This window comes from Pelmatolapia mariae, linkage group LG7 (genome assembly GCF_036321145.2).
Source record: "Pelmatolapia mariae isolate MD_Pm_ZW linkage group LG7, Pm_UMD_F_2, whole genome shotgun sequence".
Classification (NCBI taxonomy): domain Eukaryota; kingdom Metazoa; phylum Chordata; class Actinopteri; order Cichliformes; family Cichlidae; genus Pelmatolapia; species Pelmatolapia mariae.
In genome coordinates, this window is record NC_086233.1 from 8,637,748 (window position 1) to 8,664,732 (window position 26,985).

Genomic DNA, 26,985 nt, shown 5'->3' on the forward strand with positions numbered 1-26,985 from the left:
AGAGTATGCAGGCAGTTCCTGGAGGATGAAGGAATTGACACCATTAACTGCCCCCACACCTGACCAACAGAACACATCTGAGATATATCACGTCTTGGTCCATCTGACGCCACCAAGCTCAGTGATGCTCTGATCCAGGTCTGGGAGGTGATCCCCCCAGGAAACCATCTGTTATGTCGTTAGGAGCATGCTCCAGTGTTGTTAGGCTTATATATGGGGTCCATACTGAGTACCAGTTTAAGTTTGTACAACGAAATTCTAGCAAAATGGACTAGTCTGCCGCATAATCTTTTCATTCTTTGGGTTTCAGGTTGTATTTAAATTCAGCTATGTGTAGTTTGGTAATTTAAATTTCCACCAGTCACCATGACAGGCATCCATTCCTAAAGCACTATTCAGTCCATATCAACATAGATATTAAGCAATTTTCCCCCCTATTGAGATTTGATATTTTCAAAGTGTTCATTTATTTTTTTTTGAGCAACGTCTTGTAATAGTGTGTTCCAAAAAAGGTTAACTTGTGGCAAAACCAAAAATGTAACACACTGTTGAGGTGGTAGGAGGGAGTACAGTGATTGATTTTAATGGCTTCATAAACAACTATATAAAACAGTCCATAAAAATTCATGCATTTTCAGTGTAAATTCTTTTGGAAATATAGAGAAAATTTATCTACAACAGAGCGAACTGTAACAGTGACTTCATTCAGTTGGGTGGTTCACCACAAATATACTTGGCTGCATAGAAAGATTATTATTGCCTACAAATAAACTATGAAAGGTAAAGAAAAAAAAGTCATGTAAAAAGCATATTTTATTTAACATCTAACAGATGCTTCTATTTTCCAGACTGTGACAAGTCAGTTCCTGCCAACTCACTCATTTCACAACAGAGATCAAAGAACTAAGCACTAGTGAATGAACACTGGGTATGCTTAAAGAACTTTCCCTTTACCAAAAGTTACATTCTTAAAGAAATATACAGAAACTCATTTATAGAATGACAAAAAGCCTGAGTTGATGGGGTAAGCCAAGTCATAATAAATTCAAAGAGCCTGAGGAAAAAGACCATCGATTTACTATTTTACAAAAAATTTACAATAGTAGTATTTAAGGAAAACAAACATGATAGCTAAAAAAAAGAGAAAAAAAGAATCCAGGTGTTTTTTTTGTTTGTTTGTTTTTTTTACAGCTAAGATGTGTTATTAAATAATGCATGCCTTGTGTGGGGGAATTACAAAACAAACACACACAAAAAGAAAACTGCTGAGGAAATGACAAATGCTGTAAATGAGGTACTTCAGGTGGTGAGCCTGAGTCCAGACACCTTAAAAATCACCTTATAACATTATTCATGTGACAACCAACTTCTTGTTCAGTTAACACTTAAATAAGGTAGATAATCACATTAAGAATGATTGAGACACAGAGACAACTAACAGTCAAATACAGGATCCAGTGTCATAGGTTGGTGACATATGAGGCAGCACTCAGGGTCAATTGTGTCCATTTGTGTAAAAAAAACGTTTTATAAAAATAACAAAAATTGTGGTGCATGCTGTTGAGCATACACGACACTACAGCTTTAAACTCTTAAATACAAAAATAAGCTTTGATTTATTTATTTTTCTAATCTGTTGCCTGCTTTGAGCCGCTCCCTGCCGGGTTCCCGAGATGAGCTGCTGCTGAAGCGAGGAGATGACAGTCATGCTGAACTGACTGATACGCAGTGCTTCAAACAGCTTCAGGTTGGAGTCCACAGTCTGTGTAAGGCATTTGCTGTGTTTCCGAGTTTATGGCTGCTACTTGCAGACCTGGGCAACTCCTGTTATGTTTTGCGGCTGCTCCAAATCTGCTCTGGTGTGCTCTTGTGGTCTGATGAGTAGTCAAAAGGTGAGCGGTGCCCCAGTGGTGACCGGGAGTCGTAGGGTGAGCGCTGCCCACTGGCTGAGCCTCGCTGCTCTGTCTGCCATTCCGAGTGGTAGCGGTAGGAAGAGCGGTGGTCTGAGTGATGATCCTTCATGTCCAGCCGGTGGTCTCTGCTACTGCGGAATTCCTCTAACTTCCTGTGCTTGCTGTCGTCATAGTATCTGCGCATACATACACATTAGTGTCAGTATGGCTAAACAACACAAACGGCCACTTCTTTCACTATGACCTTAACTTCAGTCTAATTCCAATACAAATCAAAGCATTTTAGTGGTGTTTTCCACCTGGCTCTCTTCCTCCCTGAATATGAAGGTCTTGCAAAAGCAATTCTGAATTCTTTAAAACCTACTTAATGAGAGCTCACTTGTGGAGCATTTCATGTTTGGCCCTTAAAGAACTTGTGCAGCCTGTAAAAATCAACTGAGGACATTTCTATCTCTGGAAGAAGCACTTTGAGCAGTTCTCATCCCTCACCTGTCCTGTTTGTCTCTATCCCTGCTGTCTGGTCTGTAGTGGTCTCTGTGGTCTTTTCCATTGCTGAAAGAGGAATACGGTCTTTTTCGGGACTCTCCAGCTGTAGATTTCCTGTGGGAGTCAGAGCTGTGTCTCTCCTTACTAGTGCTGCTCTCAAAGTGTCTTCCTGAAGGCTGATGCCTGTCAGAGCTGTAGCTGTCCCTGCTGCTCTCGTCCTGGTGAGAGCTGTCCTTCAGCCTTTCAATATCTGAAGACAAATAAGGGAAAAAGTGACAGCTGTGACAACCTGTTCATCCTATTCTCTGTGTGTGTGTGTGTGTGTGTGTGTGTGTGTGTGTGAGAGAGAGTGAGAGACAATAGACTATACCTGCGTGTCTGTAGCCATGGGCGTTTATACTTCTAGTGTTCTGCTCCAATGCCTAAGAAAAATCATCACCATCATCACTGTGGATCTCTAACGTCAGTAGAGATTATAATTATTAGAAATCACAGTGCTTTTACATACCTGGGCATTCTCTTGCCTTTTCTTTACTGCATGCTTATAAAGTTTGTGTAGTTTTCTTGCATCAAACTCAGTGAATTTGGAAACAAATATCCACAAGTTTCTAGAATAAAAACAAAAAACATTTCCATCTGCTTAGCAAATATAAATTACTCAAATAACACTTGTGTGAGACATTGAGTGTAACAGTGTTTATGACAGTCTTAAAATGTACAAAGATGCCTCATTTATTTAAAAAAGAAGAAACACATCCAAATCTATTCAAAGCTACAAATCTACCATGCGGGCATGTTACTTAGTGAACAGACCCACATGGTAGATTTATACATTCATGACAAAGTGTCCAAGGTTCAAATGGCATTAGTCAGCTGCTTAACTTGACATGTTAATCAAGACTTTCACTAGAACAGGCCACGTAAACTAACTTTCTCCACTGTTTGATCAGGTCCGGATTTGAATACTCCTTCAAACACTCGGTTATGTGGTCTCCTATCTTTATGAGGCACTGCCGTGTGTGTTCGAGCTGCTCGCGCTCCGACAGTCCTTTCTCCGGTCTGTCCAGCTGCTTCAGAGCTGCTTTCACTGGGCGCATCCTCTCTTTACACTGCAACACAAAAGCAAATATGCACTTCAGGAAGTGAAATCCATGTTGTTGCTGGAATTGAATTATGCTCATCTGTTAATCCATGACATTAATCATGAAACTATTTTCTATTTAGAGATTTGATTATTAGCCCAACATACCACACTAAAGGTCCTCTGATCCAGTTCCTCAGAATCTTCAGCTGCTTGCACATTCTCTCCACTAGCCGTTATATGGACCGGCGTGTCATAAGTTTTCTTTGTCCGTTCTCGTACCTCATTTTTGGCTTCATTCTGATGTAAAAAGGTTCTGAGAGTTAATTCTTGACTAAATTACAATTCTATTCTTAGTATAATTATCAGTCATTAAAATATCAATCACCTTTTCTTTGCTTTCCTCTTGTTTATGTACAACCTCAAGAGGTTTTGTTTCTTTTTTCTCTTTTAGCTCCTTTGTGTCCTTAATCTCAAAGCTTTCCTCCTTCTTCTCCTTTTTGATTTCTTTTTTTATCTCCCTCTCTTTGACTTCCTGCTCCCCTGATGAGGAAGCGTCCTGCTCGCATTCCTCATCATAGTTCTCTTCCTCGTCGTCTTCCTCGTCATCCTCCTCTTTAACCACCAACCTGTCTGCTCGGCTTCGTCGGTTTGGTAGCTTCACAGGTGCCAGATCCTGATCATTAAAGCATGTTAGCAACTTACTTTCAAACTGAAAATTCAATATATTCATCTTAGGCACAGCGCACAAAAAAAGCAAAATAGATAAATTAATAAATGTACCTTGTCTGCCTCCATTTCATCCTCATCATCTGACCTCTTGTCTGATGGGAGATCTGAGGATGGGCTCTTAACCATCTCATCTGTCTTTGTTGACTTTTGAGTTTTGCTCTTTTTACTTCTGGGTTTCCTCTTTCGTGAGCTGGCCTAAATACAAAGAAGCATTATAGATTCTGGAAAACTTAATTATCCTTCCATCCATCCTGAGGGGTTGGGGGGCATTGAGCCCATCCCAGCTGCCATAGGGCAAGGTACACTCTGGACAGGTGCACTAATTTAGACTCACCAATTGCCCTGATCCAAGTTAACATGTCTTTGGACTGTGTGAGAAAGTCAGACTACTTAGAGATAGATATAATTAATCTATAAAACAATTACAAAAAAATAAATAAATATCAAGATACACAGATGACATGTAAAGTTATATGAAGACTTACATTTCCTGCTTGTTTCTGTGCTTCTTTTTTGGCCAAGTCCTTGCTCAGTAACTTGATGAGGTAGTCTGCTCTGGTCTGTAACTGTTTGGCTTGTGGTTTCTTGTCAGGGTCATCTGGCAGGAGCTGTTCAACAATGGACACAGTTAAATATCCCCAGTGAAAACTGCACACTACTAAGAAGTCAAAGTATGCATGTAATGAAATTCTACATTGTTGCTGATGTATGGGGGCTGTGTTCCTGTTGTCACACTTTTTAAACACATGCTCCTTCTAAATATGTTTGTATTGCAGGTCTGTTTTTAGAAGCAAATGTGGGTGAAACACTTTGCACGTTGCAAAGCTGTGTATTAAATGAAGCATCGAAGCAAAAATTTTGTGTCAAGAATTTTTTTTATAATTGAATAATTTTAATTACTTGAATCATTGCGGTCTTAATTAATACCCCAATACACTTATTCCTGAGCATCTATGTATTAATAAATAATTATATACATGAGATTAGACATTTATTGTGCATGGACTGACCTTGTGTGTGAGATTAAGGTCTGGGTCCATCTTAATCATCTCCCAGCTGCCATAACCATACTCATAGATTCCTATGAGGAGGCTGGAGTCGTCTTCCTTCCCCCACTCAATGTCAAAATGTGCTGCCTTTGAGTGACATGGAATGACATACCTATTCAAAAATATAAAATTAAAATCTACAGAAACAGAAATATACAAATTCATACAAATATACAGTTAGTCACCTCTAGGGGCAGGGTTGGTGTATGCAGAAAAACCTTAGAGAATTTGTGTGTTACGGATTTATTTTTCATGTTTAAAAGACCAACAGCTTAGAGACAGCAAATCAGACTGAGCCATGTTTGGTAATACTTCTGGTTTGACAGTAAAACTGCCCAAATGCGCAACATGGAGATTTTTTCCCCCCTGAGGACATGCAGATGGATGTCAGAATTTTCTGTCGTGTTTCAGTAAGAAACAGTTAAGTTTGCGGTGTGATGCGCATGTAGTACTGAGATGTTGTAAACTGTTTGGTTGTGCTTAGGAAATGAGAGACTGTTTTATTGAAATAGCACTGATTGCATTTTACAAGCATCGGCTCTGCCAGCTGATTGCGTGGCTCGGTACAATCGGCCAGATGAGGAAAATCCGGAGTGTCAGACTCGTTGGTCATTGTTCTCTTTTATAAAGTGCTTTACGAACGCAAACATTACAGTTATTAAATAAAGTATAGAAATATTTAACTTATTTTTTGAAATCCATAAGTATGTAGATCTTTTAAATGGGACCTTTTATGAAAAGAAAAAACCTATACAGGCAGTTTGTATCTAGTTGGATTGGTTAAGTGAACTGTAATGTGACATTAGAGATCTGAAAGATTTAAACCTGTTTTTATTTTTAGAAAAACAACAACGTGATTTTGGCAGCACTATTGTAGTAATAAATCCATTCTTATTTCTTTATGGGTCACTCAACCATACAGTGGTGGCTAGGGCTCTGTTTTTTGCTGTGGCCTGTTGAGGAGAAGGTGTCTACACAGAAGACAAGAACAGCGTAGACAAACTTATGAAGAAGGCAGGTGGTGGAGAGAAGAACGCTCTCAAAACTAAAATCAGTTATGATCAATCCTGCTGATCATAGTTGATTTCAATTATCTATTAATCACATCTTAATGCTGATGCCCTGGAGGTTAATACCTTTAACATTTTCAGTTGAAGACTGACTGCATACTGCACTGACTCCACACTGGACAATAATACATACTGATATGTGACACATACGTACACACTTTGCAGAAAATAATTTTTTTTAAGCTTAGCTGCCTGCTCCTCCATCTTTATTATGGCTTCTCTAGTGGACGAAGCATTGCAGACTTGACTATAGTAAAGTCGGAAGAACTTCTCAGTTTCTCTTGCTCTGTCTTTTGATAAGTCATGCACTAATCAGGAGGTTAATGACTGAAGCCCTGGTCTTCCAGTCCATATATGAAATGTTTTTGGGAAAGATACTGAGCCCCAAGGTTGTAAACCCTGATGTTTGCATCAGGAGTGAGTGTGACAGAAAATGGTTAAAAGATACAGTGAGCAAAAAAATTAATAAATAAAATTAAATAAATAATCAGTCTTACTTCTTTCTCTCCTCTGGGTCAGCAGGAATAGCCTTGTGCAGTGGAGCCAGCTCTTCCTCATGGGAGATCACAAGCTTGGCATTCACCTGGACTCCAGAGATCCTGAACGTAGGGCCTTTCACCTTCCCTCTTCTGCCCCCTGATAATCAAAGAAGCGGAACAGAAACTATTTCATGATTTCTTCATCTAATCCTGTGTGATGCCATGTAATTTCAATGACAAGAAATGAAACTGTGGCTAAACAAAATCATAACTTGTACTGTAATCCTAGCATAGCAATTTCAAAATAACTTGTCAAATACAAAAATATCTGAAAGATCCCGCATAGCCCAGCAATGCATACTGTGCAAATTTAATCTGAATGCAAATATTTTCTTAAATTATTACAGCATAGCTGTAATTTAAAACCACAACACAACTCCCAAGACTAGTATTGACACTTGACACAGACTTCAAATTATAACCTTATTGCTTGGAACAAACTGAAATCTCAACAAATGACTGGAAATTAATAGAAACACAAGCCATGTTATCATTACAATAAAAATATACCACACATATATGCATTAAATGCACAGATTAGGGATTTGCGCGATTAATCAACTAAATGATGCTGATGTTGCTAGTTGGCACAACCCGCACTAGTCAATGAATGTAGTTGTAAAGTATTGTGTTCTAAATGTCATGCAGCCATCTACCACTAGATGGAGTGGCAGTCCGGGAAACAGCAGAATAAACTGGCATATAACCACTCAACAGGCATGTGGATGTTAATTTGCATGGAAAGAAGACTTCTGATGCTAATGTTAGCCACCTCAGCAAACCAGTATGACATCATTTACTCAAAGGTGTTATGTCTCAGTTTAAGACAAACAAACAAACAAACAAACAAAAACAAACAGCTCATGACAGCAATGCAGAAGATATTTGAGTTTTGCTGAAGGCAGAAATATATATATTGAGCCTGAATACACGATTCCAGGGCTCAAAATGACCACATCATGCTGTTGTTCATGCAGCTTTGAAGATTGTCCATTATAGGGGCACCAAATGCAATCTGAGTGTTATTTTTAGACTAGTCAATTAGTCTCATTTTTTCAACCCCAATTAGTCAACCAAGAAATTTGTTGGCAGGAACATCCCCAGCACAGATATTTTAAATGAAATTCACTCAAACCAAAGCTACTTATTTAGTTTATATCTAGGAAAACACACACAACAAATGTTAGTTTTCAGATTTAAATCTTCCTGTAGAGAGAAATAAACCACTTTAGAACTTGAAATTATTTCGAAACAGAATAATTGTCTTTTTTGTAAACCACACAATACTGATTTGTTTAGTCTTTGAAATGACTCCTTTTTTGGTGAATTTAAGTATTTTAATTTGTATTCTAATATACTTTTTTCATATAAGGGTCTTGTTTTAAAAGAATACAGATGCCACATGTCAACAAGAGGAATACACATTATGATAAGAAGGATAAAAAGTTTATTTTAGTTACCTGAATTTTTCTCTGGCCCACAGGGGTTTTCTCGTAGTGTTCTCAAACATCCATTGTGAACAGTCTCTGCCAAGCGTTTCAGGTCATGCTCAGACTTATCCACAAGTTCAGCATCACGAGCAATCGCGTCCAACCTAAAGACAGCACATGTTGAGCAGACTGCCATTTATGTAAACAACAAGATGAAAGTGTAGCGCACTCTACCTTTCCAGTGGTCCTCCAAATTTTTTGTAACTCTTGACAAACCTGTCAATAGTTTACAGATATGTCAAAAAAGGAATGTGTCAGGCTGATTAGATGTACACACACACACACACACACACAAAAAACATAGTTAACAGAGTTACCTCCGGATCTCAGCATCACTAAAACCTTTGATATTTTCCCTTGGAATGGTTCTGGGCCGCCCTCGTTTCTTTGGCCTCTTTCGATCAGATGTGGAGTCACTGTCAGAACCAGAGTATCTCCTGTTTCTACTTTGCCGGCCCTCATTTGCATTCTGATAAATCTGTTCAAACAAGCCAATAAAAATCACCTGGAATTTCATTTACAGTCTCATATTGCAAGCATAACAGTTCTTGACAGTTTGATCAGATTCGATACAAGCATGTCTGAAAGATTTCAGCGTAAACGCATTTTAACTTCTGCTCAAGATAAAACATTGAGCATCTTATGTGATCCCTTAATTTTTTCTCTCTCCAGCAGTATGTAGCGTATTTGTTGTGACTCCTTGGGTACCTGTTTGGCACAATTCCTCATGCGTGGTAGCATATAGATTTCTTCCAGCTCTTTCTGTCTTTCCTCCTCTTCCATTCTCCTCCTTTGCTCCTCTGGAATGATATCATCCCAACTCCGCTGACTCCGCTCAGAGTCGATGTCTATTTCCTCATCCTCCATCATGGAGAAGTTGGCCACCTGCATAGATTTGCACAAACTAAATACACGCACCACTTTAATAATGTAACATATTGAATACTAGTTATCAAGTTTCTGAAAGGAGAAAGACAACCTCCCCCCAACCTTAAACTGAGACAACAGTTCTTCTCCCACTGTTGAAGGTCCGGGGTCATTTTCCCTGGTCTCAGCTCTTTTGAGGATCTCATCAATGTCCATTTCCTAGAGAGTTGATTACAAGAGACTTCAATTCAAATGAATTTATATAGCACCAAATCACAACAACAGTTGCCTCAAGGTGTATTATATTGTAAGGTAATGACACACTTTGGAAGGGAGCCAGATATTAATAATACACTGTGTCTGAATGCAGAGGGATATATAAAACCACAGTGAGTGAGAAAGGAGACTGAAGAAGAAATACTCAATGCATCATGGGAATCCCCCAGCAGCCTACACCTATTGCAGCATAACTAAGGGAGGATTCAGGGTCACCTGATCCAACCCTAACTATATGCTTTAGCAAAAAGGAAAGCTTTATGCCTAATCTTAAAAGTAAAGATGGTGTCTGTCTCCTGAATCCAAACTGGAAGCTGGTTCCACAGAAGAGGGGTCTGAAAACTAAAAGCTCTGCCTCCCATTCTACTTTTAAATACTCTAGGAACAACAAGTAAGCCTGCAGTGCGAGAGCGATGTGCTCTAATGGGGTGATACGGTACTATAGGGTCATTAAGATAAGATGGGGCCTGATTATTCAAGACCTTGTATGTGAGGAGCAGGATTTTGAATTCAATTCTGGATTTAACAGGGAGCCAATGAAGGAAAGCCAATATAAGAGAAATAGGCTCTCTCTTTCTAGTCCATGTCAGGTACTCTTGCTGCAGCATGATCAAGAATGGATCATAAAGTGCTGTGCATGTGTATAATGGACCAGTTTGGAATCGTAAATTAACGTAAATCGTAAAAAAATGGACCAAGTCGAACATCGACTAATTCTGGCCTCTGGCCAGTTGATAGTTGGAGTAGGTCAATGTACAAGTGTACTGGGGCAATTAAGATAAGATAAGATAAACTTTAGTAGTCCCACACATGGGAAATTTGTTTTATTAAATTAAATTAATTAATTAAATGTTATTTTAAAGGCAAAGAGTGTTAACATACTTTTGAAATATTTTTTCTCTTTTTGATGAAAAATTTGTTTCATGCAATGCTTTTTAAATACATTTAGACATTTGCACTGTGGTACAAACCTGAGGCTCTTGCTCCTCCCCCTCTTGCTCTTTGAAAAGCTCCTCAGCCCCAAACTTCAGGATTGCAGAGAGCTCCTCCTTGTTGAATGGTGCTGAACTGTATGCAGTAACACACACACACACACACACACACACACACACACACACACACACACACACACACACTTATGTGAGATTAAGTCACTCAAATTTTGGGGTGAAATGGACTTGGCAGCGCTGCCAGAAACAATATGGGAACAAGCACATAAAGTTACTTACCTGGACGGAGCAGATCCTGTATGGAGGACAGTTTTCCCAGTCGTATCCATCCTCTGAATAACAAGATGGTCTAGCACCATTTTCTTTTTTGCCCTCTCAATGATGTCCTCCTCCACTGAACCCTTTGTTACCAGTCGGTAGATATTCACCTGCCGGTCCACAACAATTGGTAAGATATTCTTTATCATTATCTTGCCTAAGTGGACTGATTTTGTATTGCGCTCGCCTACGCTCTATATAACATGCCCCACAAACACTTTTTTTCTATGCTTAAGTAGCCATCAAACATTCACACACATTCACATTCTGGACACAGAGAGTAACTTGGGGTCACAATCTTGCCCAAGGATATTTGGCAAACGGACTGGAGCAGCCAGGCATCAAACCAACAACCTTCTGATTAGCAGATGACCTACTGTACCTCCCGAGTTCACTGATTCATATACTGCACGAATCAATGAACACTGTTTTTAATTCACTGGTAAATTTTCAGCAGCTGCAGCTTGGTGTAGACTTAGGTCCATTAAGACTGATTAATACTAGTGAGAGTGTACGAAACTCTACAAATGTAAATACAGTTTTAAAATTATAATGAATTTGAATTATTTAAGTTTCTTCTTACCTGTCTTTTCTGTCCAATCCTGTGGGCTCTGGCTTGCGCCTGCAGGTCATTTTGGGGGTTCCAGTCTGAATCAAAGATGACCACTGTGTCAGCTGAAGCCAGATTGATGCCCAGACCTCCAGCACGTGTAGATAACAAGAAGCAGAAATCCTGTGCATAGAAACTGATATTAGGTACAGGTCTTCCTAAACAGCATCTAAAATAATTAAGAGTTACTGTACCTCTGAACCCTCAGCATTAAAGTGGTCCAATGCTTGCTTCCTCATCTCCCCTTTGATGGAGCCATCTAATCGCTAGACAAATTTACAACATTCAAAATTATTAATATATTTAGAATGGAAATACAAATTTTATTCACAATTTTTATGTGTATGTAGAGTTGTGGTCAGAAGTTTCTATACATTAATCATGGGAATGGAGGTCAAGCCATGGCCTCAAGTGCCTTATGGCAACTGTTGTTGTGACCTGGCGCCATATAAAAAAAATTGAATTGAAGTTGAACCGAATTCGACCGTAGACTAATTTTTGTACAATATACATGGGTGCATAATTCAAAAATAAATGTACACATAAAATAAACTAATTTCTAATCCACACAGGGTAAAAAGTATACATGCAGGTTCAAATATATACCTCTATTACTCTTGGTTACATATTGCACCTTGACCAGACACTTTTGGTAGTCTTCAACAATATTCTGGCACAATTATGACTGAATATTTGATCAGTCTTCTTGGTAGCAGTGGTGCCGAGTTCAGGGTTAAGCTCAGGGCTTTAGGCATTCCAGAAGCATAATACTGGTCTGTTTTAGCCATTGCAAAACCAGTTTTGATATGTGCTTGGGGTCCTTGTCCTGCTGAACACCAAGCTGTGTTTATGTTTTAAAAATCTAGCTGTTGATTTGAAGTGATGTTGAAGAATTTTGGCATAGTGCTCCATCATTCAGTATCTTTGTGCAATGTACCAGAACCAGCGGCAGCAAAACATCCTCAAAGCATGATATTGCTACCGTGTTTGACAGTACAGTGTTCTTACTTCTTAGGTTTAAAAGCCTCACCTTTACTCCACTAGTCTAAGTCTTATCTGACCATGAACTGTCCTCTCATCTGAGGTTGACAGTTTAGGTCTTTTTTCAGACCTTGGCAAAGTCTGGAAAATTTTTAGGCTTTGCCACAACTGTATGAGCTGATGATCTTGGAATCTGCAGTTGTTTGGAAATGGCACCAAAAGACCTTCCAAACTTGTGTGAATCTACAGTTCTCCTTGATCTTTCCCATTATTCTGACTGCTGGTCAATCAAATGAGTGCTTTTAATAAAATCATGTTTATGCTGGCAAAGAGACTACCAGTTGCAGTCAATCATGATTACTAATTACGTTAACCCACCATGTCTCTGTCGAGAAGGGGAAAAAAAAATGACACTGTGGAACATTCAGCACCACTTATTGAAAGATTTAAGTGAATGCATGTATATATTTGAGCATGTATGTATACTTTTGACTTTGTGTGGGTTAGAGAAAAGCCAAAAATATTGAAACTTGTTCACGTAAATCTTGTTAAAAAAAAAAAAAAAAAGTCTTTAAAGATGCATGCTGTGCAATCATTCCATCTTGGAAAGAGAACCGTTTAAAGAAAGCATTAAAAGCAAATTACCAAATTACCATGACACGATTAATGACATGATATGTCACTGATGTAAAGTTCTGACCACAACTGTATGTACAATATTTATTGTGGTACTGGAAAAACAGCATGTATTTACCTGAAACAGGAACTGTCTGCTCCTCAGATATTCAGCCAGGATATCAAGCATTCGTACCATCTGGGAGAAGATGAGAACTCTGTGTCCCCGTTCTTTCAAACGCACCAACAGTTTGTCCAAGAGAACCAGCTTTCCACTGCTGCGGATCAGATGCTGTAGGAGGACAACAGTGCTCAACAGTCATGACATAAACTGAATATATGGTAGGTAACGGTTTACCTGATATACTTCTGGAGCACACAACACAAAATAGTTGTTACTTTTATTCTAACATGATCACCTTAAAAATAATTTAAAATGCATACTGTTCCATACAATAATAACTTAAAAAAAGGTATTATGGTAAGTTGCAGAATTTTTACCTCAGTTTTTAAGAAAGCAAAAGAAAATGTGTAGTATGATATTTTCCAGTTATACACATGCAAATATAATTAGATATAATTTATATATCTAACATATAATATAAATGTTAGAGAATTAGTTTATAGAGATAACCAGTAAACCCTCAAATGGCAAAAATGTTTTTCTGCACCGCTGACAAAGCATATAGTGTTAAATTAGAGCAGCGTGTCCATTTCTTCTTCACTTTTGCAGACATTTAGACCAGATCTAAATCTGGTTTTGAATAGAATTTATCGTATGAAATGCACAGCTAACATTTATTGCAGTAAGCATGATTCTTATTTGGGTTTCAAAAACCAAGAATAGAATGATTAAATGTGGTAACACATTTAGGAAAATTAAATACATTTTAAATATGTTAAACGTATTTATTTTTAATGAGTAAAACCTCTGTATCAATATTATTGTTACTAAAACATACCTGTAAAGCTTCAGCTCTGTTAAGGAACTCATTGTCCTCTGGAGGTTTAATAAGGTAACAGTGATTACAGCACTTCTTCAACTCCATCATGATGTTGAGGAAACCTGACGTGCTGCCTTTGGTACCTTTACTCAGAGCCTTGTAGTTCCTTGTTAGGATCCACCTGAATACAAACAGGCAAACAGGACACATGCATATATTACTAATGCTATAATATTTTTAATGATGCTTAAACTTTGAGCCCCCGACCCCAGGCTACACATTTGACATCCCTGCCTATGTTTCTTGAAACGCAGGCACCATCCAGCTCTTACTTGTAATACTGTTTCTGAATGGCACTCATTTCCACTCTGAGGATCTGCTCCACTTTAGCTGGAAGAGATTTCTCCACATCCTTCTTGACACGGCGCAGTAGAAAAGGTTCCAGCTCTTTGTGAAGACTGGTGTAGCCAGAGTCTCTACCTTTGCCATGTTCATCCTCAAACAGCTCCCACGAATGAAACCTTTTGAAATGACAAATTTTACACAAATCAATTGACTTGTAGTAATATAGCCAAAGAAAAACAGGAACAAACTGGTTAGGTGTGATTATTCTTCATTTCTAAATGCCTTTAAATTTGTATCTATTGTGTTTTTGTTATTTTATTATACCACTGTCAAAACTATTTTGCCCTGTCTGTCACCATTATCCACTATTTTGCTTTAATGTAAACAAAGAAAAAAGTGCATAAACATTATCTGCACATATAACTCACACCTTTGCCTATGCAGTTAATGTACATGAACAAATTTACTGGTACTGACATACTAATTCAATACTCTAATTTCAACTTAGATCGTTCTTAAATTAGTAGAGCTTTAGGACTTACAAAAAAGTGCTTACAGTGGCATCAAAAAGGACTACATGTAGCGAGAAATACTTAACATACTAAGAGTTATTGCTTAAAAGTAACATTAGCCATGGCCTACTTTTCAGGCATAATGAAGTGCAGCAGGGACCAGAGCTCTTTCAGGGAATTTTGCAGTGGTGTTCCCGTTATCAGAAGCCTGTGATTGGACTTGAAGTCGATCATTGTCTTGTAGAGGAGGGAGTCATCATTTTTCAGTCTGTGCGCCTCATCCACACCAATGAAGGCCCAATTAACACTGCCCAAAAATGACTGGAGACAAAAGTTGTTTAAAAAAAGAAAGTAAGTAATTTTAACATCTTCTGAGTCGAGCTCTATCATTTCATGTGTTATAACTATAAAAATGGGCAAAATACACAACCTAGGATCTATAATGAAGTAAGCCAGCTGACCTTGTCTTTGAGGAGAATCTCATATGTTGTAAGGAGGATGTTAAATTTCAGTCTCTTGCTGTGAGAATGCATCCACTCATGTGTTCTGATCTATTCACAAATGAAAAGGAAGACATTAACATTAAATTGTAGAATTTAAAAAAACAACAACAACAACAATTGCTTTTCTCTGATAAGACCCGTTTAACAGGTGTTTAAAACCACAATACCATATTCCTGCTGCTGATGTCTCCCAGGTAGACCACAACATTCATTTGAGGGGCCCACAGATGGATTTCTCTCTGCCAAGACGTTAGTGTTGAAAGAGGCACAACCAGCAGGAAGGGCCCATACAGTTGGTGCTCATTAAACAGGTAGTTCAGGAAGCAGATGGTCTGGATCGTCTTCCCTAACCCCATCTCATCAGCAAGGATGCAACTGTTGCTTCTATGAATTAAGACAGAGCAGACCAATAGAACATTCAGCATGTAAGAACAGAACATAACCCAATAAAATTTGGTGGGGATCTAGGGGAAACCCCAAAATCCAAATAATGACAATGTTTTCTTGGATATTTGTCATACTTGCACCAGGAGTGGGCCATCCAGTTCAAGCTGTCTAACTGGTAGTCTCTGAGCTCCAAACCATCACCTCCTATGTAAGCTGGTTGCTTCTTCATGGGCACAAATCTAGGTCTCTGTTTCAGCACCTAAATGACAGAAAAGAAGTTGGAGAATTCCTTTCTGAACCAAAACTCAAAGCTCAGTATATTTCAAATCAGAAAATGTAAGAGAATAAAGTTTGGAGTAAGTTACCTTGCAGTCTCTGAATGGAATGGTCTTAGATTGGTTTCTGCTCATGTAATCATCTATGCATTTCTGGAATTTTTTAGCAATCAGACAACCATCTTCCCAACTACACTCCGAGTATGGTAAGCCCTGCCATTTGCACAGGTAGTCTGGATAACCAGCTGCTGACTTCTGGTTTGAATGTCCTGGTCAAAATAAAATCAGACTTATTAAGCTATACACATCCAGTGTTGCCGATTATATTGAGAGCAGAGTGCTTTATATATGCAAAAAATACCTATTATTCGCTCTACAAGCTGGTACTGAGAACGCAGGTCATCCATTAATTCTTCTTGACAATTGAAATATTCAATATCCTCTGGAGATGCTGCCTTCAACCTGGTGACACGGAAAAAAATAAAACTGAAATTTAACAATGTATGTATTGTTTTATGGTAAATGGCCTGTATTTGTATAGCGCTTTACTAGTCCCTAAGGACCCCAAAGCGCTTTACACATCCAGTCATCCACCCATTCACACATGTGATGGCAAGCTACATTGTAGCCACAGCTGCCCTGGGGCGCACTGACAGAGGCGAGGCTGCCGGACACTGGCGCCACCGGGCCCTCTGACCACCACCAGTAGGCAACGGGTGAAGTGTCTTGCCGAAGGACACAATGACTGAGACTGTCCAAGCCGGGGCTCGATCCAGCAACCTTCTGATTACAAGGCGAACTCCCAACTCTTGAGCCACGATCGCCCTGCGTTTTATGTATTATTGTAGGGTCTACCTTACAATATAAAGCGCCTTGAGGTGACTGTTGTTATGATTTGGCGCTGTATAAATAAAACTGAATTGAATTTAACAATAACCACTACTCCATTTTTTATTTTTCAGAAAGTAGCAAAATAAAAGACCGCAAATTTATGTGAGCAGTGTTAATCCCCATAGAAAAAATAAGAAACTTTAGAAAGTTGATATAGTGCTGTGACAACCCCCACAATCTGCAGACCTGGTGGATTACTGTTATTTCTAATAGTTTCCAGAACAAGACTGTAACTAATTTTCTTTTTCTTCTCATCCTAGTTAGTGCTAAAGTGTTTGTATTTCTTTCTTTTGGGGATTTATGCCATCTTTCTGACAGGTTTATTTTGAATTTTCAGTCCAATAACAGTTTCTTTCACTTACATTATTGTCTTTTATTCAATAATATGATTATGACATTTCCTGCTGCTCAGTGTTTAAAACACTTTAGCAAGCAAAGAGCTCTTTAAAAGCTTTCTTAAATCAGCAGTGCCAAGTTAAAACACTTACCATTTTTTCTTCTCCTGCTCCTTCTTCTTAAAATTATCCAATTTCTTCATGCCCTTGACATTCTGTAACTTGAGTGTCTCCTCAGTCTCCCAGGTGTTATGGATATGGGCCCAGTTCTTCCACTTTATCAAATACTGGATCTCACCAGCTTCTTTGTTGGGATCAAAATTCGCATTTGGCTCTCCATCTGCCTCGATAGCGTATACAGTTGTTGCACTGCCTGTTGCTGTTAGGAAAAATAAAGAAATAGTGCTTAAAATGTATTTACTTAAAGACTTGAATAGACCATAAGGAATGTTGAGCTGTATGTGTCACACAAAAGATCAAAATAATAAAATTTACCTCATTGACTTTGCACCTTTAAAACCACTGTGATAATTCTGGGCGATTCCTATTTCAGTGTCAATTTAACCAGAATGTATGACATATTTGATCTTGACTGTGTTTCTTACCTTTTTTCCTCCCTATCCTGCTGTCCATTACTCTCTCCAGTGTTTCAAACTCATCTTCTTCAGGCTGTGGAACATCTTCACCCATAACTTCAACCAGATCATCTGAGTCAGTCTTCAGCTCCTCATCCTCCTTATAGCTAATGTTGACTGTGGCTTGCCGCCGTGGCCCTCCAGATGTAATTTTCTTAAAGTTATCATCCTCATCGTCAGATGATGAACTTTTCTGGGCTTTTTTTCTCTGGGTGTTGCTTTTTTTTCCATTTCGAAAGTTCATCCTGAGACATGAATAATAGATAAAGAGGCAGTGAAGTTTAACGCTGTACATTCCTTCACAAAACATCAAATCCAGAGCTAAACAGCTGAAGTGAGTTACTGTGATGAAATAGTTAAAAGAATAGTATAAGATAGCGTATCTAAGCAATAATTAAAGACCATCTATCAACTCACTTGGTTGGAGGCTTCCTGCTTTTGATTTTGTGACTTGGCTCATAGTCTGATGCCGTTTCAGACTCTTCTGCTGATGAGTCTGACCCAGAACCACTACCAGATTCTGAACCTGATCCAGAGTCAGAAGAACCTGATTTTCTTCTCATTTTGGATCCACTGGATGAGTCAGATTCATCACTACTTGAAGAGTCCTGGAAAAACATACCACAAAAGATAAAAAACAACAACAACAAAATTCATGAAAAGTCAGATTATGATCATTTGACTTAAGTACACTTATGCAATATCTAATTGTTGACTAGCTTCCACTCAAATAGCAAGAAAAATTTTGGGGGGGAAGGCTTAGGGTCTATAAGAGTATAAAACAAACCTCATCCGATCCACTATTTGATGAGCTTTGCCTCTGTTGTTGTTGCTGCTGCTGCTGCTGAAGCTGCTGTTTCCTGAGCATAGCAGATCTTTGCACTGCTAGGATACTTGGGTTTGACTTCCAGAACTGCAACCAATGAATGCAGTCAAAGATTAGCAAAAACAGGAACAGTACACTGCAAATGTGCCAGACCGGTTAAATAAAATCTACGTTTTACTGAATGTTCCAGGGTTTTGCCCAACCCTGCTGTTCTAAGCTAATGTGTAATGCAAGGGTCAGAGTGTGGTGATATACAGCTATAGCCCTTTTCTATGAGTACCTACTCGGATTGACTCAGCGTGACTCGTTTTTCATTATCAGCTAATGTGAGCAGGGTCAATATAGCAATGTGGCCAGAAGTCTCAGGGTATCATTTATATGGTACACAAACACATGCATGTCAAGGCAATAGTATACACTACTTGGCGTATGGCTTTTTGTCAGACCCAAGGACCACAGGGGTGTGTTTTGTCCTCATTGTTGGGTTTTAAGAATTGCAAGTTTAATTTTAGTGAAGGAGTCACTTTAATGACGCATCAAGTTACGCCATTGACTGGCCAATCTATAGCATGCAGTCTGTTGATGTCAAATTTTCAGATTGCCTCAGACTCTTCGGAACCCGCCGGGTAGTTGTTTAAAAACAAACAAACAAAACAAAATAAACAAACAAACAAAAAAGGACGACAAAACTGGTACCAGGTACCATCACCTAATGGAGTCGAGCCGAATAGGTACTAATGGAAAAGGGCCATTAATGTACTAATAGGGGAGTAGAGTACAACTATAAACCACATCAACAAGGCAAGTTGTATGAGATCCTTAAGATATGATAAAACCTTCTAATCAAGACTTTGTTTGTGATATTAATTTTGGGTTTAACGTGGAGAAAATGAAAAGAATATGGGAAAAATCCAATAGCACCCTAGCACAGGCCTTTTAAACCCACTGAATGCTTTTCAGGGAGTTTTTAGAACAGTGTGTTAGTAACTTTGTTATTAACACACCATTATTAAATAGTTTTGAGACCGGATGCTTTTAACAATAAGAAGACAGTCCTAGTTTGTTTTATGTGCAGGTTAAAGGAGATATCTTAGCCAAAAATGACTTCAAGGTTCCTCCCAGTAGTAGAACAGGCCAAGGTAATGCTAGGGCCAAATATAACAACCTCAGTTTTCTTCAAATTTTAAAAGTAGAAAATTACATGTCATCAAGTGCCTGCAGCACTATTTTCATCACTATTTTACAGGCCTGTCATGTCGTCTGTCAAAACATGAATAGATTGAGTTCTGTCCAGATTATATTGATCACGTCTCAGATTTATATCAAGGAAAAGTTATTTAGCAGGGCTCTAGAGTGCGACCAATTTGGTCGCAAATGCGACCAAATTTTTCAGTGGTGCGACTAAAAAAAAATATTTGGTCGCACCGGTGCGACCAACTGTTCAGGTAACAAAACAAAAAAAAATCTCTGCAACTCTCCGTGTGGTCAACAACAGACACACATTATGCCCCTATTGTGGACTAAATCAATCAGAGATAGTCAGGGGCGGGACCTCTCTGATCGGCTGTGGTCCAGTTGAAAGTGCAGTTGGAAGAGGGAGGTGAGTAGCTTGAATAAAGCGATATCGATTCATTAAATCCTGAATTGACTTTTAAATATAACTGTGTTTTGCGAGAAACACCAGATTCTCAGGTTAAAGCTCACAAAACTATTTCAACAACCACCAAACAGCAAATGAGAGCAGCTACACGGATTCCACACAAAGACGTAAACACAGAGCGGACCCGACGCATCAGAATCAGCTTTCTCTTTCTCGGCTTTCTCACCCGATGGCACGTAGACGGACACGCTGTCGGAGCTCACCTATTCTGATGCGTCGGGTCCGCGCTGTGTTTACGTCTTTTTGCGCTGATTCTGAGCTGCAGGTTTTGTCTCTCTCCAACCAAAATTCGCCGAGCCAGCAGCAAAAGAAGCAGCAAATTGCGCTTCACATTTGATCAATGTCGTCATGAATTCGCTCTGAGTTTTGCTGTTTTGCTTCCATCACGATAAAAATCACACTTCATGCACAGCTCTCTCTCTCTCTGTACTTCAAGAACAGTTTCCCGTCTCAAATCTCTGTTTTCTGCATTATTCATTCGCTTATTACCCACCAGTCTACCGTTGTTTACAGCGCTGTCGGCCGCTGTCTTTTTCTTTTCTTTTTCTTTTTTCACTTAAATGAACTCGGACAAGAAAGCCTAATTTCTGCTGTTCAATACTGAAGAAATTTAAACTTTGTAAAATTGTGCAAAATTACAGAATATTTTTAAGGTTATCTGCTATAAAAAGCCAGGCCAGGAAAATCTCCTTCATGTTTTTCTGTGTTTTATTCTCAGTTACTTTGACACAAAGGCATCTGCTGTGATGTTCACAATTCCGATGAAGTCTCACATGTATCAGTACTAATAAATGATCAGAATTATAATATTTCTGACTGTCTGAGGTTAAACTGAATCGAATGGATTATAGAAATCAGTGATGATACCCAGCCCTAGTGAGTAGCCTAGGCCCGACAGAAGTGGATGTAGCTGTGGGTAATAAGAAAAGATGAAAAGAACTATTGATAACTTTTGTGTTAAGTTAAGGCCTGATCCGTTTGAAATTCATAGCCAGCTCTGACACGGTGCCATCAATCTTTGAATGCTGAAAAAGCACAGTGTATCCAGAAAACACATTATATGCTGCAATAAATGCACTGTCCAAGTGTCCCCTCTCCCCACTGCCTTTCAGCAGCATGCAACAGCAAACAGGTCGTCAGGCCAAGATGATGATTAAGTTTAACATTTTCTACAATATTGACAAAGCACTTTAAGCACAAGTTTGTTAGTTAATAATTTAGAAATGAATATTGTCTGTATGGACTGCAACTTCCCCCCAAAGAAAGTGCACATGTAAAATTGCGGTGTTAAGCGATGCGGTTGAAAAATTTGAGTGCACCTAACTTTTGTGCCGGTGCGCCTAAATTTTTAAAGTTAGGCGCACCGGTGCGCCCATGTCAACAAGTTAGTCTAGAGCCCTGTTTAGTGATAATTATCTTTATCATTTTATCGCCTAGCCCAATGCTGCACTAACCTCTAGTAGGACAAGCACAGAGACAAGTCCACTGTCAACGACCATAAAAAGATCATACTAGCACTGTATGATAGTATGGCAGTAAGACCTTCACTAGTACTGTTTATGTGCTATTAAAATGATTTTTAATTAACAAAGACAGCTGGATGATTTGCCTTTTCAAGTAATGCTTTAATTGCAGCCATCTATTAAACTGATAATTCTTAAAACTCAATAAATAGTGATCAACAGAGTTCTAGCTATTTGCCAACCTGGCTATAGTGACAGCAAAAACAAAGTTGTCTCAAATTCTCTGAGACTAATGTGGCCTGCAGTGTTTTCACTTTTAAGTAAACTTGACAGTGGGAACCAAAAAGCTACCGGGTACTCTAAACTAAGCACAACGTAATGAGATGCTTGATATATTTAGACAACATTTTTACAAGTGCTTGTCTAAATAATATCATGTTTGTACATATGCAATAGAAAATAGCAGCCCACCTTTTGGGAATTTAAAACTTTATTTTTACCTCAGCTCCATCAATGTTTGACTTATTTGGTGGTTCAATCTTCTCCTTTGACTTTTCTGTGTCAGAATCGGATTGGCTGCCAGAGTCTGAGCCACTTCCTGAGTCACTGCTCCCTGATTGGCTGCTGCTGCTGGAAGAGCTGGAACTCGAGCCTGAGCCAGATCCTGAAGCTGAGCCCGATCCAGAACCGGATTCATCATCAGAATTACTGTTACATACAAAGACATTAGTAATTACTAGATGAATCAAATTCTCAAAGCAAAACATTACAACAGGTTTTACATACTTGAGCAGAAATAACATAACAAAAGTTGGGTTTCCCATATCAGAAACAGAAATCATTTAACCCCTTGGAGTCTCAACTGCTCACTCTCCAACCCCTCTCCTGCTCAGCCTGAAGGTGGAGTTTGACACATGACACATAGGTGTATGGAATCAAAAAGAGGTGCAGCAATGCCTTCCAAAGAATTCTATATTTAAGAATTCTTGCTATACCATGAATGCTTTTCTATGCAAATATAAATAAGACTACTTTGTCATAAACAGCAATAATCAACTGCTTCTCTAGTAAATATATCATGTCACAATATGAAGCCAACTGCATCACTCATATCTGCAGCTTTAGAGAGCCATTAGTGACAACAGTGGAGCAATACAAGAAATCCTGCCTGTGACAGGGATGGGCATCAGGACTTTATCATTATCAATACAATTTATCTGGGTTGTCACATTATTAGAATTTAAAGTTCGATACCAATACCCAGGAAAGCACACGATTCCATTTCCAGGGCAAAAGTATCATAGCATGCTGCTAACATGGACACTGAATGTAATGATGTGAATGGGGACAGGACAATGGCCAAGAACACAAAAATGAACTGCTATGAGACAGCCCTGATGGATTCTCATGGACTTGTCAAAACCAACGGACTTAGACAAAAACTTTTTTTTGGTCAGAATAAACAATATAAATAGACAGAATATACAAAGTTGGGTTTTTTTTTGTTTTTTTACTGTTACCTTGATTAATTACTATGTTAAACAGGAACTCAGTCAATCCTACACCTATAGACGAGAGCTGTGGGGAATTTGTAATGTAATGCAAGTAAATAAACCTTTTTTATACAGCACCTTTCACAGGTCAAAAACCACAAAATGCTTTACAATAAAAACAGGCATGAACAAAAACACAGAAGATTAAAACATAAAACAGCATACAACCTGAAACTAGTTAAAAGCCAGTCTAAATAAATCAGTCTTCAGCTGCTTCTTAAAAGAATCAACAAAACAGCACAAACACGGAGGTAAGGCATTCCACAATCCAGGGGCCACAGCTCTAGAGGATTTATCCCCTCTGGTCTTAAAGTGAGTTTGTGGGATCATTAACAATCTTTGACTGGAAGATCTCAGACTGCAAGAAGAGTAAGGACTAAAATGTTTAAATGAATTCTAAAACGAACCAGTAGCCAATGTAAAGAGATTAAAACTAGAGTAATGTGCAGTCTCTTTCATGTGTTGGTTTAAAGCCTAGCAGCAGCATTCTGTACCGACTGGAGACGGTCACGTAAACACGTAAACAGACTGTCACACTAACCAAGACAAGCTGAAATAAAGGCATGGGTAATCATCCTTAATTCAGCTTTTGACAGAAGAATTCAAAGCTTAGAAATATTTCTTAGTTGAAAAAACAAAACAGTTTCAAATTAATCCACGAGAATGGCTCTCCAAAGACATGGCTAAATAAAAAAAAAAATAACACCAAGGTTTCTGAGTTTGGATGCTGAGGGATGAGTATAACATGTGGTACCTTTAACAAGCAATCTATAACCAACAGTTGTAGATTAGTATTAGGGAAATGCTACACTGTCTCTATGTAGCTTTAAGTGCTTCACTGCAGCTAAAGCTAGCTAGGTTTCAGGTATTCATTTCTCTACTACTTTCTACACTCACATATACAGTATTTTATAAAACTGAATTATAATAAATGTGTAATTGTGTACATATTTTTCAGTTAACAAGTAAAAAATATAAAATGCATAACAAATGACATAAACATTTGTATTGGCTACTGACAAAGGGCCTCCGATGGTGTAGCATTTGACACATTTGCCTGACAAGCAAAAAATTGCTTTCGATTTGATTGGCGTTGCATCCAGAAAAAACTGTGCCAAATCAAGCATGTGCTGCTACCTTCTGTGGCAACCCCTTGTCACAAGGGAACAACCAAAATTAGATCTCTCCATCACAGACACCTTCTGACGGTTGTTACTATCGGTCAGGTGTATGGTGACAATCTAGTATGTAAGGTATGAGATGATGTTCTAAATAAGTAAACAACAAACTGTTATTTCTATTTGTGAGAAATAACACAATAATAAATAAATAATCAATACCTGGATTCTCCACTGCTGTTGCTTACACTTTCATCCTCACTGCGTCCAGCCATGCTGAAGTCAAAAATATATAGACTTCAACCTGGCAACCTGTAGTATTATGGTCCACGTGTTTAACCTGTGAGCAAAAATACACATAAGTTTAAAAAGAACTGTATGCTACAAATGCTACAAATACTTGGGGTTATATTATTACTTGTTGAAACAAGAATAATATCAGGAATAGAATTTCACAACAACATGCATTAAAATATCTGATTAGGTGGAGCTTGATAAAACTCAGATCCACATGGCAAAGTACAACAGAGCTTAGTGTACCATCCGTGACTGACTACAACCAATGCATCAAAGCTTGTCCTGTGAACCATGCAAGTAGGGACGCAAATATACTTTCGCTAAATTAGTTTCAATTGAAACCATTTCAAGTCATCTATCAGGTCTGTGGTTTCATCCTGAGAGAAGTGAACCGCGTCTGAAACACGGATAAACGTGTTGAGATATGACTATTTCAAGTTAAAACTAGAAAACTGATCTGTGTGGATGGCTGTCACTACATGCTACTTGGCTGAACGTCATTTATCCCACACCGCAGAGGCCTATCAGGCCTGCACTATACCAGCGTGTTTTCATGTACACATGAAGCTCCGTGTGTACCCGAAGAAGATGAAAAACTAAATAAATCAATAAAAATAAAATCAGAATAAATAGTTTCAGGACACCCTCAAGTCATCACTTGGGTACACTATCACTATGGTTACAGTTTAGCAAGTAGCTCAAGCTAACTAGCTATTACCGGCTAACGATGGCAGTATTAGCGACTGGCGGGTAGGAGTAGCGTATGCAGACATAGCTAGCTATAAAGAACAAATATACAGAATAAGATTCAGCACAAAACCTGCAACCACCTGATTACCTGTAACCACTTTGCTATGTTTATCTAGTTGCAGTTTGCTAGCCGCTTTATGCTGTGCTATTGTTTTCTGGATTTAAAATCCTACACGTGACAACTGTGAACTTTATACCTTTACGGTATGCACCGCAACCAAGTAGCTCAAACTGTACGTGCGTTTGGTACTTTGTTTCATTTTGTGTCAATGTGGGTGAAATAAACATGAGGAGAGCTGGCTCACAGGCCATCACAAGGGCTGTCAAGGCAAACAGCATTAGCTAACGCTATGAAGCACGAGGCTAGCACAGAAGCTAACAAAATGAGAAAACTTTGCTCTAATAGGAAACCACTAGAATGATAACTTTAGAGTTACAGATGATACTCAAAGTTAATCATCAATAATATTTAACTATGTAAATATATGCACAATCAGTGGATTGGGATGAACAGTTAAACAAATTTAGTATTCATCATTAAACCCACAAAACCAAATTAGCTAACCAACTTCACCCTCTCCCATCTTGTTTTCATTCGCTGTTCACTTCTCGCGGCTTTTACAACATCAACATGCAATGTTAGCTTACTTTTCGCTAGCGTAAGGACTAAGTAACTCAATGATGTGTATTACCTGTCTTTAGTTTATGTTACTCGTGAAACTCCGATAAAATATTTGTCTAAACCAACCTTTCCAGTCCAGGGGTCCTTTCTTCTTTTATTTAACTGGCGAGCTAGCAGCTGCTGGTAGCTAATGCTACCGTAAACTTGCTAGCTATCTCCCGGTTAGGGAGCGCAGCCCGAAAGACTCCGGTCGATAGAACTGGTAGAATGTCGGTTTTCCTCTTCTTAACCAAAGTCCCGTTTGCCGTTTTAGAAGTTACAAAATACAGTGCCCGTTGATAAGCAGCGACTGTAGAAAGCTAGCATTTCAATCCAGTGTCTTTCCACAACCGGCCTCCGCCATGACGCCGTAGGGTTCACTTCTCCAGGAAACCCCGGACAGTGACGTAACGACTCTGCTCCTTACTCCTCCACTGTAGCAGCAGGAAACGTCGGTTTCTCATAAGTCGTCTTTATCTTTATCGGAACAAATGGAAATAAAACTAGTCTGATAATTTAGGTCATCACAACAACAAGGTTATACATATACAAGGTCGTACATAAAAGTCCGTCTTGTTTAAGGAATTACGATAGCCGTCAACCATAGTTTCTGTAGTTTGAAACGTACAACCCTTCACTTGCCGGTTTGTGGTCTTCTCCAGACCGTGTGTGTGTGTGTGTGTGTTTGGTCCACTTAACGTGCTTTCTCTGCTCTTGGCGAGTGTTCCTTATATATAAATATGCATTTTGAAAAACAAGTACATGAATCCAATACAAACTCACACGTACAGTCACCTTGGCTTTCAGAAACAATAGCTATTTAGAACAGAGATTATTTTAAATAAGCATGCCT

General features: G+C 38.7%; 1 protein-coding gene across 1 annotated transcript; it reads right to left on the minus strand.

Moving 5' to 3' along the window:
- Positions 1 to 1,093: 1,093 nt before the first annotated feature.
- On the minus strand, positions 1,094 to 26,515 carry chd1 (chromodomain helicase DNA binding protein 1). Its single transcript, XM_063477744.1, has 36 exons — positions 26,220 to 26,515; positions 24,647 to 24,764; positions 22,254 to 22,461; positions 18,592 to 18,717; positions 18,222 to 18,412; positions 17,775 to 18,049; positions 17,323 to 17,548; positions 16,305 to 16,405; positions 16,034 to 16,212; positions 15,803 to 15,927; positions 15,449 to 15,665; positions 15,240 to 15,329; positions 14,909 to 15,099; positions 14,254 to 14,442; positions 13,940 to 14,102; positions 13,117 to 13,269; positions 11,576 to 11,647; positions 11,355 to 11,504; positions 10,733 to 10,881; positions 10,475 to 10,571; positions 9,351 to 9,446; positions 9,069 to 9,245; positions 8,678 to 8,838; positions 8,535 to 8,576; positions 8,331 to 8,464; positions 6,829 to 6,967; positions 5,223 to 5,373; positions 4,698 to 4,820; positions 4,264 to 4,407; positions 3,869 to 4,156; positions 3,649 to 3,780; positions 3,330 to 3,508; positions 2,908 to 3,007; positions 2,770 to 2,821; positions 2,403 to 2,649; positions 1,094 to 2,089 (listed from the first exon to the last, which is right to left on the minus strand). The coding sequence occupies exons 2-36, from the start codon at positions 24,697 to 24,699 to the stop codon at positions 1,828 to 1,830; spliced, it is 5,382 nt and encodes a 1,793-aa protein (XP_063333814.1). The 5' UTR covers positions 24,700 to 24,764; positions 26,220 to 26,515; the 3' UTR covers positions 1,094 to 1,827.
- Positions 26,516 to 26,985: the final 470 nt, after the last annotated feature.

What these genes read in the sequence shown, in the direction of transcription:
- chd1 (XM_063477744.1), bottom strand. Translation starts at nt 24,699, where the DNA reads ATGGCTGGACGCAGTGAGGATGAAAGTGTAAGCAACAGCAGTGGAGAA. An exon ending in AGTGATGCTGAGATCCGGAG is followed by an intron (nt 8,577 to 8,677) that starts GTAACTCTGTTA and finishes AACTATTGACAG; the next exon opens with GTTTGTCAAGAGTTACAAAA. An exon ending in CCATGGCTACAGACACGCAG is followed by an intron (nt 2,650 to 2,769) that starts GTATAGTCTATT and finishes ATTTGTCTTCAG; the next exon opens with ATATTGAAAGGCTGAAGGAC.